The 12441-nt window shown below is 44.8% G+C and overlaps 1 protein-coding gene across 12 annotated transcripts in view; it reads right to left on the bottom strand.

Moving 5' to 3' along the window:
- The window catches only part of DISP1 (dispatched RND transporter family member 1), a 174937-nt gene that overhangs the window by 42606 nt on the left and 119890 nt on the right, over positions 1 to 12441 (bottom strand). For 3 of the 12 annotated variants that reach the window (XM_087859143.1, XM_087859152.1, XM_087859149.1), the window contains 3 exons: positions 11556 to 11755; positions 9322 to 9516; positions 108 to 636 (listed from right to left, as the gene is read on the bottom strand). In XM_087859143.1, coding sequence (XP_087715269.1) covers positions 108 to 619 — 512 coding nt within the window. In that variant the 5' untranslated portion in view covers positions 620 to 636; positions 9322 to 9516; positions 11556 to 11755. Of the gene's footprint in view, positions 1 to 107; positions 637 to 9321; positions 9517 to 11555; positions 11756 to 12441 lie in introns of those variants that run through there. The other 9 variants (XM_045797168.2, XM_045797176.2, XM_045797175.2 and 6 more) reach the window with 6 other exon arrangements.

Here is a 12441-nt window from a genome sequence, read left to right as displayed (position 1 = left end):
TCCTTCTCTGACGTATGTATCTTCCTCCTTTTGGGGAAATCAACACAAGTCGGGCACCCTGCAGACTTGGGTAGGCGCAAAGGTGAGCAGAACCCGCGCACACTCACCTGAAGCCGGCCGCGTGCTGCTGCACGGGCTGGTGTGGGAAACGGCCGGGCCACGCGTGGTGCAGGCAGAAGGACGGAGAGGGCTGCAGGCAGCACGCAGTCTGGTAGACGGGCGAATGGCTGGGACACAGAGGTGCAGAATACTCGGAGTGTGGCTGCATGCAGCACGAGGCCAGAGCAGAAGGCGCAGCTGGGCCAGCCTCGGGCCGGCCCTCTGGGTGACTGCTCTGGCCGGCCAGGGGCTGATGAAACGGGCACGGGTGGCAGCACGGGGACAGCATCGCGGGTGCTCTCTGGTGGCTGTCCACGGGCAGAAAGGAGGACTTCATACTGCCATTGACCTGCAGGCATCCATTCGGACTCATTTTTGTTCTCGGGGCCTCTCTGGGTGTGAGCTGCTGGGTGGCGAGGTCCCCATCACAGGGTGTGAGGGCGCCAGGGTTGGGAGCACTGGTTGCGATGCTGCCGTTGCTCAGAACCACAAAATCGCTGTTTCCATTGCTCACGGCCATGTTCCAATTTCTTGGCCCTAAGAGAGAAAATGATACAAAACCAACCAGTGACAGGCCGGCAGGCAAAGATGCAGACAAGACAGGAAAGCTACTGGAAGGAGTCGAGAGCACGGGGGAACCCATCAGCCTCTGCAAGGGGCCCCACAGCTGCTCGGTGCACCCGCAGAGCCGCCGTCCCGCCTGCGCCTCCCCACCTCTGCTTTCAGTCCTTCTCTCCCCGTCCTCATCCTTGGTGTGAAGTATGGGATAAGACTTAGCACATTTTAGGAGAGGATGGGGACAGAGAGGGCACCAACATCGCCCTGTGACTCTTCCCCCAGGCGTGAGGTGTTAGGACACAGGAGTAAGGACAAAATGAAGGGCCGTCATGAGGGCAGTGAGTTGTGTAGGTTAAAATAATTTGAATAATCTTAAGAACGTCTTATGTCTTAGAAAAATCTCAAGAAAATATGATTTTTCCCCCTAAGTCTCTCAGGTCCTAGAATAAGAAGAAACAAAAGAAAATAAAAAGTAATCGGCTAAGCCAAGAATTGCTGCGATCGAGATATCAGACACCATTTTTCCCCCTCAACTGATGACTACAATGCTTAAAAAATGAACACGCATGCCACGAAAGTTGCCAAGAACTTATTACTTTGTCTTCTGTGTTATGTAGCATTGCTTGCACATGAGAAAAATAATAGTATGGTTAGGATTTGCTTGAAATCAGATTTTTGTTCTTAACTTTTTTCCTTTTGCCATAAGGTCCGGGCCCTTCAATGTAAAGGAAAATTAACAGTCAAAATACCAGTACCATGTTTCTGTCCCACCAACAAATGAAAGCAAACACAACTTCCTCCCTCCCCACTCACCCACCTCACCTCTGACCACACACACCAAATCGGGGAATTTGCAGTAAGAACAACGCGCCACCCACTGCCCGCGGTCTGTTTAACCCGCACGTGAAAGCTCACAAGAAAACAGCAAGAGACGGTGTGGTTTGCTAACCCCTCCCGCAGGGCAGTCCTCGAAGCAGACGGAAGAGCCTCCAGACCAGTCTCTCCCAGGTGTCTCCCAGCCTCCTGCAGACACGCAGGCAGCAGAAGAAACCACCTCGGCTCAGTCTGAGCACATGGTCAGCCAACCTGGCAAACCTGGGCCCCACCAGGAAGGGCCACCAGGAAGGGCCCCGGGTGCATTCTCACCCAACACACGTCCCACGGCAGGGGCATTTCTGAGCAGAGTGCGTCACAGCGATGCGCGCTTCCAATCTGAGGCTGGCGCCCAGAAGACACTGGGCACAAATTCAGCATCATTACTGTATTTACCTTTGGGACAGAAGACTCCTCAAAACACACGCACAAATTCTACATCGTAAGAGATGGAAGAATTACATGGACCCCAAATAATTTCTTTATAAATTATCCTAGTGGAAAGACAAAGAATCTATAAACATCAGAATATACATAAAACCGGGTGCATGGTGACTTCTCTCCTCCTGTCTTACCACTTCTGAAAGTGGTCATGGGTCCACCCTCCTTTGCAGGGACCACAGGGAGAGATCCTGAGCGTCGTAGTAAAGGCAGTTTCCCGCTCTGGGGATAGGCACCCGGCACAGGGCGCTGGCAGGCCCACGTGTCACCTGCCCAGTGGGAGGGCAGGGCAGGCGCAGTGGCAGGCCTCCCCTCGCTTTCTCAGTGAGGCGGGATCTCACCCTGAGAGCGCCTCAGGGAGGTTCTGTCACCCTGTCACCACAGCTTCCTCTCACTGAATGTATTCTCCCTTTTACTAACAACAAAAAAAGCTGCATGCAAATGTCTGAGGACAATGAGACACGAATCAGGGGCGGGGGCGTCTAAAGAGGCACTACACTTTCTCCAAAGCCAAGTGAAATTTAAGATGCTTGTTTGTAGGCTGAAGTGCAAGGCAGCCTAGAACGTGCAAGGAGAACGAGCCACAGGACATAAATGCGGTCACTTTCCAGAGGCAGATACTCCGTGGACAAACACTCCACACAGACATCACAGGCTCCTCTCCCCCCAACCGGGACGCACTCCTTCTCTCCAGAACTCAGTCCGGTTGCCCCAGCTCATGGGGTCCGTGGGCCAACAGAGAACCAGCTCCACTGACCTCACCACCTGGAGGACGAAAGGGGGAATGTTTTCTCTGATTTGCTGGTTTGTTTTTACTGTGAGGTTCTTTAATATCCTCTCAGATAATCTATTTTGTCGATGCTAATCACAGCTGTTGTGGAAGTTATGCGGGCGCCGAGTGTCTAACAACCACCCAGATCCTCAAAGTTTTAACAACAAACTGGGCTTTAGACAGTGTCCCAGCCTCTAGCAGCCTTCCCAGCCCCCTGATGTCCCTGCAGACTCTCCAGTTCCCTCTGTGTCCTGTCTTCCGACTGGACGCTTTTCCTGGGAAAGAGAGTTTTCTTTGTAACCAGAATCCCACGATCATTCTCTTACTTTTACTGCAAATGCATCATTAGGTGGTTATATAAGAGTTAAACAGAATTCTGTAGGCCGGCCAAGGGGCCTAATCACCGGTTATAACATTTCCCCCCACCGTCGGTAAAATGCAATCCAAGTGCCAAGTAATGACCTACAAATGGATTTTTGGAACAGAACCTGTTTCTTACACTGGAGACTTCTCCCGATGGAGCGGGAACTAGTGGAGAGCAAACAGTCATCTGAACTCTGGCTGGCTGGCGTCTGAAGTCACATGAGCGTCTACGATTCAGGTTCTTCAATCATAAAATAGAGCAAATTGACTAAGGTTGTGAATTATAAACAGAAAATAATTAAAAGCAAAAACGGGGAAAAAATTATTCTAAGAAATGTCTGTGGATTAAGTTCGGTGGATATACTTGGCCAGGAAAACAGCAAAGTTTCAATCTGAAGTCAAGAATGGATCCCACGGCCTTCCAGAGAAAATCTTAGTTCTTTAGAACTGGGGCAGGTAAGAAAAAAATGTGGTCTGAGCCTAAGACAGAGAGAGCTAAGAGGAAAAGCAGCTGAGACAGAGGAAGAGTCAACATAATAAAAAGGAACCATCCTGACAGATGTGATGCCACTGATTATGTCTGCAGTGAGGTCTAAGGAAAGTTCTGGGTCAAATGCAGTGAACTGTAAATCACCCATTTTCCCCAGGGCCGTCACACACAGAGGCAGCCAAAAGAAAGCTGTTTCTGAGCTACTGTTGGCTTGAGGTGTGACAGGGCCCCATGGCCAGAAATTGTATTTTCCTGTTGTTCATGAACATAATGCGCCAATATCAATACATTCAAAGCCACTAATCCCACACCCCTTATTTCACCTCTTCTAGCATTTTTAAATCTCGAGTGCTCTGGCAGTTTGGGGGGTCATAGGGCCTTTGGTCAAGGACCATCTTCTGATTACATTTTAAAATTTAATTTCTTTTTTCTTTGAGCCTCAGGTCTTTCCATGTATTAATCAGGATAATAATCAATGTCCATCTCACAGGACCACCATTAAGGGCTTAGAAGAGGAAGGAAAGCTTCCAGGCTCATTTACAAGGCCAGCATTACCCCGACAGTAAAACCACACAAGGAACAGAACCACAGGCCAATATCCCTGATGAACAGAGAGGCAAAAATCCCCAAGAAAATATTAGCAAACTGGGTTCGACAATACATTAAAAGGATTATACACCGTAGTCAAGTGGGATTTATCCCAGGGATACAAGGATGGTTTCACACTCATAAATCAGTCAATGTGACATACCACATTAATAGAATGAAGGAGAAGAATCATATGGTCTTCTCAATAATTGCAGAAAAAGCTTTTGACAAAATTCAACATCCATTTGTGGTAAGTACTCTCAACAAAGTGGGTATAGGGGGAACATACCTCAACATAATAAAGACCACATATGACAAACCCTCAGCTAACATCATTCTCAATGGTGAAAATCTGAAAGCTCCTCCTTTACCATCAGGAACAAAAGAAGGATGTCTACTCTTACCACTTTTATTCAACACAGTATCAGAAGTCCTAGCCACAGCAATTAGGCAAGAAAAAGAAATAAAAAGCCTCCAAATCAGAATGGAAGAAGTAAAACTGTCACTCTTTGCAGATGGCATGATATTATATGTAGAATACCCTAAAGACTTCACCACAAAACTGAGAATAAGTGAATTCAATGAACTTGCAGGATATAAAATCAATATACAAAATCATAAAGGGCTGTGTATTTATAATGGAAGAATTATCATAACTGCCTGATTGTCTGTTAAGAATATAAAAATATAAGGAATAATCTCTATGCTTTAAAATAGCAGCTGAGGGGCACCTGGGTGCCTCAGTGGGTTAAGTGTCTGCCTTCAACTCAGGTTTTGATCCCAGGCCCTGGGATCAAGTCCCGCATCGGGATCCCTGCTCCATGGGGAGTCTGCTTCTCCCTCTTCTCTGCCCACCCGCCCCCCGTCTTGTGTTCTCTTTCTCCCTAATAAGTAAATAACATCTTTAAAAAAAAAAAAACAGTAACTGAGACATCTAGCTTAGAAGAAACAGTGTGGGTGAATCTGAGTTTGAAAGCTGACTCTAACTACTTTCCACCTTTGAGAACGTGGATCAAATTATTTACACTTTACAGCATCCACTCTTGGCTCTTCTCAGAGTTAAATTTCAAATGCAAATTAGCACAACTGTCTAAGAGAGCAACGTGGCACTCCTAATGAGAAGTTTAAATACCCCTATCCTTTGACCACAGTACTACTAGGAATTTATCTTTTGAATATACTTGAAAAATGTGTAAAGATAAATGTACAGAGAAAGATGTTACAGACTGCCCCACTGTTCGTACCAGCAAAAACTGGAAACAATCTAAATATCACCAATAGCAGACTTAAATTCTGTCATAGCTGTACATTGGACATTCTGCACAATAAAGAAGAATGAGTTAGATCAGGCTATATTACTATGGAAAGAAGTCCAAAGTATATCTTTATGTGTAAATAAAACCTAGCTACAGAACAGCCTATACTGTATGAATCCATTTCACTGAAAAAGGAGAGAGATACATATATATGGTTAGGATACACATAGTTTCTAGAAGGACATACAAAATGCTAACATTGTTTCCTGCTGGAGAGCTGGACTGGGAATTTTGGAAGGGTGGAGAAGACTTCCACATTTCATTTTCTGTAGCACTTAACAACTTTTGCTATAATTGTGTCTTCTTTATAGTAATAAAATATTAATAAAACATATAAAGTCTCTAGCACAGAGATTAACACTGCACAAAAGGTAATTATCATTAAAATGTAAAAACAGAAACAAAGTTATTTTACTTTGAAGGATAACTAAACATCTATTCAGTGGGATGCATTTTACATTATCTTCGGAAATGCATCTGCTGTGTTACAATAACACCCTGCACAATACACTGAATAACTGGATGAAAAAGGAAATGAACATGGAAGCTGAGGGGCAAGAACAGATGATATCAGAGTATTCAGGACAGGGTTCTATTCAGGTTTCTGGAAACACACATGACCATTTGTGGGACCAAAGCAATCTATGAACCAAGAAACAGAACCATGACCAGTTCCACAGGGAGCTGGGAGACACTGCAGAGACCCTTCACTCATGTTTCAACATAGAGAGAAAAGTCATCGGAGTTCATGCGATTACAGAGACCACACGATCGCCTCCTACTTTGGTTTGGGACTCAGAAAACTTAAAGCTTTAGAATAATAGAATATATAATTACATATAATATACACAATTGGTATAATTAAATATGATAATATAGTAATACATATTTTTATAATATAAGGAAATTATATTTAAAAAACAGGAAATAGGGATGTCTGGGTGGCTCAGTCAGTTAAGTGTCTGCCTTTGGCACAGGTCATGATCCAGCCCTGGGATCCAGTCCCACGTCGGACTCCCCACTCAGTGGGAAGCCCGATTCTCCCTCTGCCTCTCCCCTCCCCCTGCTTGTGAGCTTTCTCTCTCTCTCTCTGACAAGTAATTAAATAAAATCTTTAAATATATATATATATTTTTTTAATGAATAAAAATAAAAGAAAGTAGTATCTCATTGAATATATTATCGTATAACCACAGTAGGACCTGTTTGAGTTATGAAAACTTTATTCATCAACATATTGTGCACAAAATAAGTTACAGGACACAGCGTCACAAAGGATGCAATCAAGCTATTTAGGTGCCCAGCAGGGCACAGAGACATCTAAAACTTTGCTATGAAATCCTCACTGTAGCTATTTGGAATTGGAGGTCAGGACTGCAAGCATGGTCAGAAAACTGTCAGGTTCAAATCTAAATGCCATGTTGAAGAGAATACACAGACCTCTTCCAATCACCATGATGACCTCTAGCAAAGCCAGCACAACCTCTAACAAGGCAGGGCTCACCGGCTGGAGGAGTGCCACCCCAGCCCCATCGACAGCTCCAGCATTTCACAACACAGGATCCCACCTGACTCGACTCTTAGAAAAACAGGTGTGGCAGGCATCGCCAGTCCGTTTTGCTAAAGAGGACTGGAGATATGGAGTCTCAAATGGTAGGCCAGGAAGCCCAAGGCCCAGGGTTTCAGGGCTTTCTGTTAAAGGACTCTCTGTAAGCTCAATCACGTGTTCTAGAACAGCCCTCGGCTTCATCAGATCCATATCACGTAACTGAACAGTAAGTGGCAAGATGGGATCCCTAGCGCATTCCCATGCTCTAGCCTTTTTCAAAGGAGTGATGCTTCCCACAGCACAGTTCCACTAAGTAAAACACAAAACACTAATCCAGTGCTTCTCAAACACAAGGATCACTTGGGGATGTTGCTACAACACAGATTCAGATCCAGTGCACCCGGAGTGGGGCAACAAGCCTCCAGCAATGTGCCCACACTGCTGGTCCCTGGAACACACAGACTCGGTGAGGAGGCTACCAGAGAATCAGCCCTCAGTTATGGCAAAAGGCACACAATTCAAGCAGCGTGGGTCAAGCAGGGAAAGGACGGGAGTGACAGAAACAAAGGCCTGCTGTTCCGATGAAGGCAGATTTAAAAAGTAACACATTTTAAGAGGTTCTAGTTGGTAACTAAGTTTAAGCACAGCTTACTAAAGTGCTACGGGCATAGATTCTAATCATTCTGGTGTAACTCACAAAAATACGGATTAAAGCACCATGTCCCGTTAACTGGGTGAGACAGTCTTTTTTTCCTCAAGTGGTACCAGATATTAGGGGATGGATATATAAAGACACAGGTACAAAGGTGTTCAGTTACCTGTGTCCATTATTTATCAAACTTGTTTTAACATGAAATCGTTCCTCTAAAATGGCTTGATGCTCATCCCGAATGATGGCCTCATTTCTGACCACCGGCAGCAAGTCGACCTATCACTACTTGGTGCTGTGGCCAGAGTGTAAGTAGCTTCTCCAGCTGCACCCGGGACATCAACAAGGAGTCGTCCTGTAGGCTCCTCTGTAGCGGGGCTGCTAAGCTGGCCTGTAGAAGGCCGCGTCTCCAGGGATGTTTTGCCTCTTAAAGGGCTATTAAAACTGTTTTTTTTTTTTTGTCATCTCACTGTGTCAAGCACTTTCCTTACAATACCTCTTTGTAGATATCACTAAACCCACTAGAGAGAACCTGAGGGTTCAAAGTATTGAAGTGCAACTAATCTAAATCACACGATTGGGGTCCGCCTCAGACCAGCCTGCCCAGGCTCGCCCAGTACCTCAAGATGCCTCCAGGACAGGGCCGGGCTCCGAGAGCCCTGAGAGGACTCCTGGAGGTTATGGATACAAAACTCAGCCTGAAGGTCTGCATGAAAAATAGCCTCTGAATTCAAAATTTCCCAAGACAGTTTTAAAAGGTACAATTCAGCATCCAAGAGTGTACATATTTCACTGATAAGAAGTGTTTTCCACCCATGCATCATGTTATGCAAACCTGAAAAGCAAGGCTGAACTTTGCTGTCATGCAACATTTGGACAATTTCAAAACACAACTGGGACTTGACAGCAAAATCTGTATCTTTAATCAAAGACTCAGGCTTGTGGAGGAACTGACAAGACTGGTGTACATGAGGAAACAGAATCTTCTCCCCTTCTGAGACAAATTAAATTTTCTTGTTTTTGTTTGAGTTCATGAACTTCCTACCACTAAGCTCTCCTTCAACAAGAACACTTAGCAATGTCTTCACTTAATCACTGAGGAGGATTTCATATGTTACAAAGAACTATACAAAAATAAGGGAGTTTTGCTATCACTCCCCTTACTCATTAATAGCAATATATCCGAGGTCTTCTTCCCCGAGAGACAGTGGTGCAGATTGAAGCACCTGTCCCCTCAGCACACGTTCCATGAGAGCCCCCTGGGTGCTACTATGCTCTCCCCACACCACGAAGAAGCAAACTGAGTCTGGGAAATTCGAGAGTCACAGATTCTTTAACAATGAAAACGTAACTATGTTCTAATAAATTTATATTATCAAGAAGGTAGTTTTGACTTATAACAAACACACCTTTGAAAATGAAATCTATCTAATATTTTTATATAACCTCTTTTAATACACACAGTCTATACTGATAAAGACATCAATAAACTATAAATGTTAAATGTTTCATCATTACAACTGTTCATGCGTATTTACAAACAGCTTCATGATATGGGAAAAAAGTGTTCTGATAAAATTTCCCTCTCAGATTTACAACCAAAAAATACAAGAGCCAAATAACCTTAGGCAGATCTTACGGTGTCACAGCAAGTCTGAAAACCCTGAGTTTGGGAAGCAGTCCTATCACCAGCTGAGAGTCCGGTGGTCCAAGCAGAGACCCACACGGGCAGGCGCCAGGGCTTTCTGGGCTGCAGAAACACCAATCTCCGTTTTCTCGTGTGTTTTATGTCCAATGTGTCTTTGGTAACAGGTCTACCTGGGAAGAGAAATGTAAAATAAAGCTTATCTTTTACATCTGGGATACATGATAGCCAAGAACATCTTTTTGGCATGAACACTTGTCTCCTGAAATTCCTATTTCATGAGCACTATCGCTGCACTGCGGCGATGAGGACAGTTTTCAGAGATCCCTTTTCCAAGTTTATCCACAAAAATTATCAGTCTGCATGATATGCACCACGTTCCCCCACGCTCACCATACAGCGCCGTCTCCACACATCTATGCCCTTCAAAAACAAAGGCTACTTGTATCTCTGAGTTTCAATTTCACATGAGCTCATGGGTAAAACTAAGACTATGTAAAATAAAACCAGAGTAGTTTTCTATCGTTATTAGTATCAATCAAAGGTCTTTGACAAAAGCTCTGGAAAGCCCTTTTATAAGGGTTCATCTAACCTAGGAGCCGGCCACGACCAGCGTCTAGACTTGGCCACAAGTCCTGGAGGGAATGTAATACATACAACAAATGTTCACAAAGTTATGAGTCTATTACAGCACTCTCAACCCTTTCTGCACTTTAAAATCACTTTAGTAATATATATATATATATAATTACAGACCCAGGGCCTTGGCCCCAGAGGTTCTGACTGAATTCATATTGGAATAGGCTGTGGTCATTAACATTTTTTAAAAGCTCCTCAGATGATTCCAATGTGTGGCTAGGGCTGAGAATCACTGATTTATACTTCTTATTAATTAATGCTGATCAGGTTGTAAGAGCAACCAATGGTCACTCAAAATATTCACAGGCAGAAAATATTGCTTAAAATGCAAACACATTTGGAACTGGTACGCCACGTGACATGCACTTTAAAGCATTTAGATGATCTCTACTTCTCTTTCTGTAACAGTGAAGAGTACTTCTGAAGTTCTAAGGGTGGGGATGAGGGCACAGGAAGGAGAGAGCCTTCGTCACACAGTCTAAGAGACAACAGGGCAGAATTCACATGCATCAACGTTGTAAAAAGGTGAAACACGGCATCGCGTGGCCTCAGACCCACGGAAGTTTAGGATACAGCCCATTTGACTAATGAGTTTATTTAACCCTCAAGAAAAATTATATCCCCAACTCCTTGTCAATCTTCAAAATGAAGTCCCAAGCCCTCGTATTAAAAGAGCATGTTCCCTGAAGTTTTGTATCCCCACCACCAAAAAAAAAGAAAAGAAAACACAAGAAAACAAAAGAAAGAAGAAAAGGAAAAAAAATATGTGACTGCATTTTAAGCATCTTAAACGTTCCAGTTCTTGGATCAGACAGCCTTCAGACACCAGGCCTGCATCTTGCCTCACATCCTGACAAATAAGAATGGCAGGACGCTCTGGCCATAAGTAGCAACCCGCCCCCCCCCCCGATGATAGGTCTATGTCTAGGCCATAAGATTTCATCTGAAATTACTGTCTCAAGTAAAATCACAAAACAGGCAACCTTGCAACCTGGCGATTTCTCTGGGCCACTGTAGCTCTTCCTGGCAGAAACAGGATCATGTTACCGAGCTTAACTGATGTGCTGAACAGATCACAAGGAAGCTTGAAGACACCAGGAATGTTAATACTTCACACATCTCAGAAACTCAAAACTGAGCAGCTAGCTCAAAGGAAAAACACGTCACTGAGATAAATCAAATCAAGAAAATTCTACTCCCACATATTGTGAGGCAAAAGAATGTGAGAGAATTTTTCAAATGTCTTCCACAACGCAGAAACTGAGATCAATCACCATAAAGGACTTGGGTTGTTTGGTTTAGATGGTAACTGTTGTTTTTTAACACCACTCTTGGAATTATCAAAGCTTTCCCTGCAAATGCTTTGTGTCTGATAGCAGGCTCCACACCCTGCTGTTCTGTGAAGTCGGAGCAGCAAATCCGATCTCCTAGACCATCACCCCAAATGGGCTCTTTCCTCAGAGTCCAGCAAACCGTCTCAAGGGAATCCTTCACTCTACCAAGCAACCCCTCTGGGTCCTTGTATGAAACGTGGTTAAACACACCCTTTTACTTAAAGAACTCTGTGATTTACCTGAAGCTTAGGAAAACATCAAATTCATAGACTTTTGGGGGCGCCTGGGTGGCTCAGTCATTAAGCGGCTGCCTTCGGCTCAGGGCGTGATCCCAGAGTCCTGGGCTCGAGCCCGGCATCGAGCTTCTTCCCTAGGAGCCTGCTTCTTCCTCTCCCACTCCCCCTGCTTGTGTTCCTGCTCTCGCTGGCTGTGTGTCTCTCTGTCAAATAAATAAATAAAATCTTTAAAAAAAAAATCATAGACTTTTCTTCTTCCTTGCACTGGATCAGTAAGCTCCCTCTTCATGAGAACCTGGGTGTGACCTTCACAAAGCTGTTTGTCTTTAGTGACACAGGCTAGCGAGCTCTACTTGCTCTCCCGCAAGCAGCAGATGAACTGAAGTCACAGTGACCCGCCATGCGGGATCCTCGTTTGCCCACAAAGGAAATCAAATCACATTTTTCACTGACATAGGTGAAGGTCCTTCTTCAGCAAGCATTTACTAACAGCTACTGTGTTCACTGTGAATGTTTCTCTCCAAATCTGCGTACGTGCACCTGCACAGTACAAGCCTGGTTCCTGGGACTCAAATCGCTCAAGTGCAGAAATCCAAATGAGGCCAAAAAAGGCCACCCTCTTCCCAGTCCTGCTTCGCTAAATTTTACCTGAGTTACTTTGTTTTGTGTTTTTCCCCCCAAAAGGCTGACAGGCTAAGCACCTCATCTGTCCAGTCCGAAACACCCACATGTACTTCCTGTGTTAGGGTGTGATCGGGACTTGCTGTTTTAAAGAATAGGCAGTGTTCACAGAGCCGGTGTGCCAAGGCTGCCGGCCGCGCTCTGGGTTACGGGCGCGGCGGGCGCACTGCTCCCACCAGGCCAGCAAAAGGCACAGGACTGGGCTCCC

This window comes from Ursus americanus, chromosome 2 (assembly GCF_024610735.1).
Source record: "Ursus americanus isolate L20-20 chromosome 2, mUrsAme1.1.p, whole genome shotgun sequence".
In the NCBI taxonomy this organism is placed as follows: Eukaryota; Metazoa; Chordata; class Mammalia; order Carnivora; family Ursidae; genus Ursus; species Ursus americanus.
The sequence above is the reverse complement of the archived record's forward strand: the minus strand, read 5'-3'. Positions and strand labels throughout refer to the sequence as shown.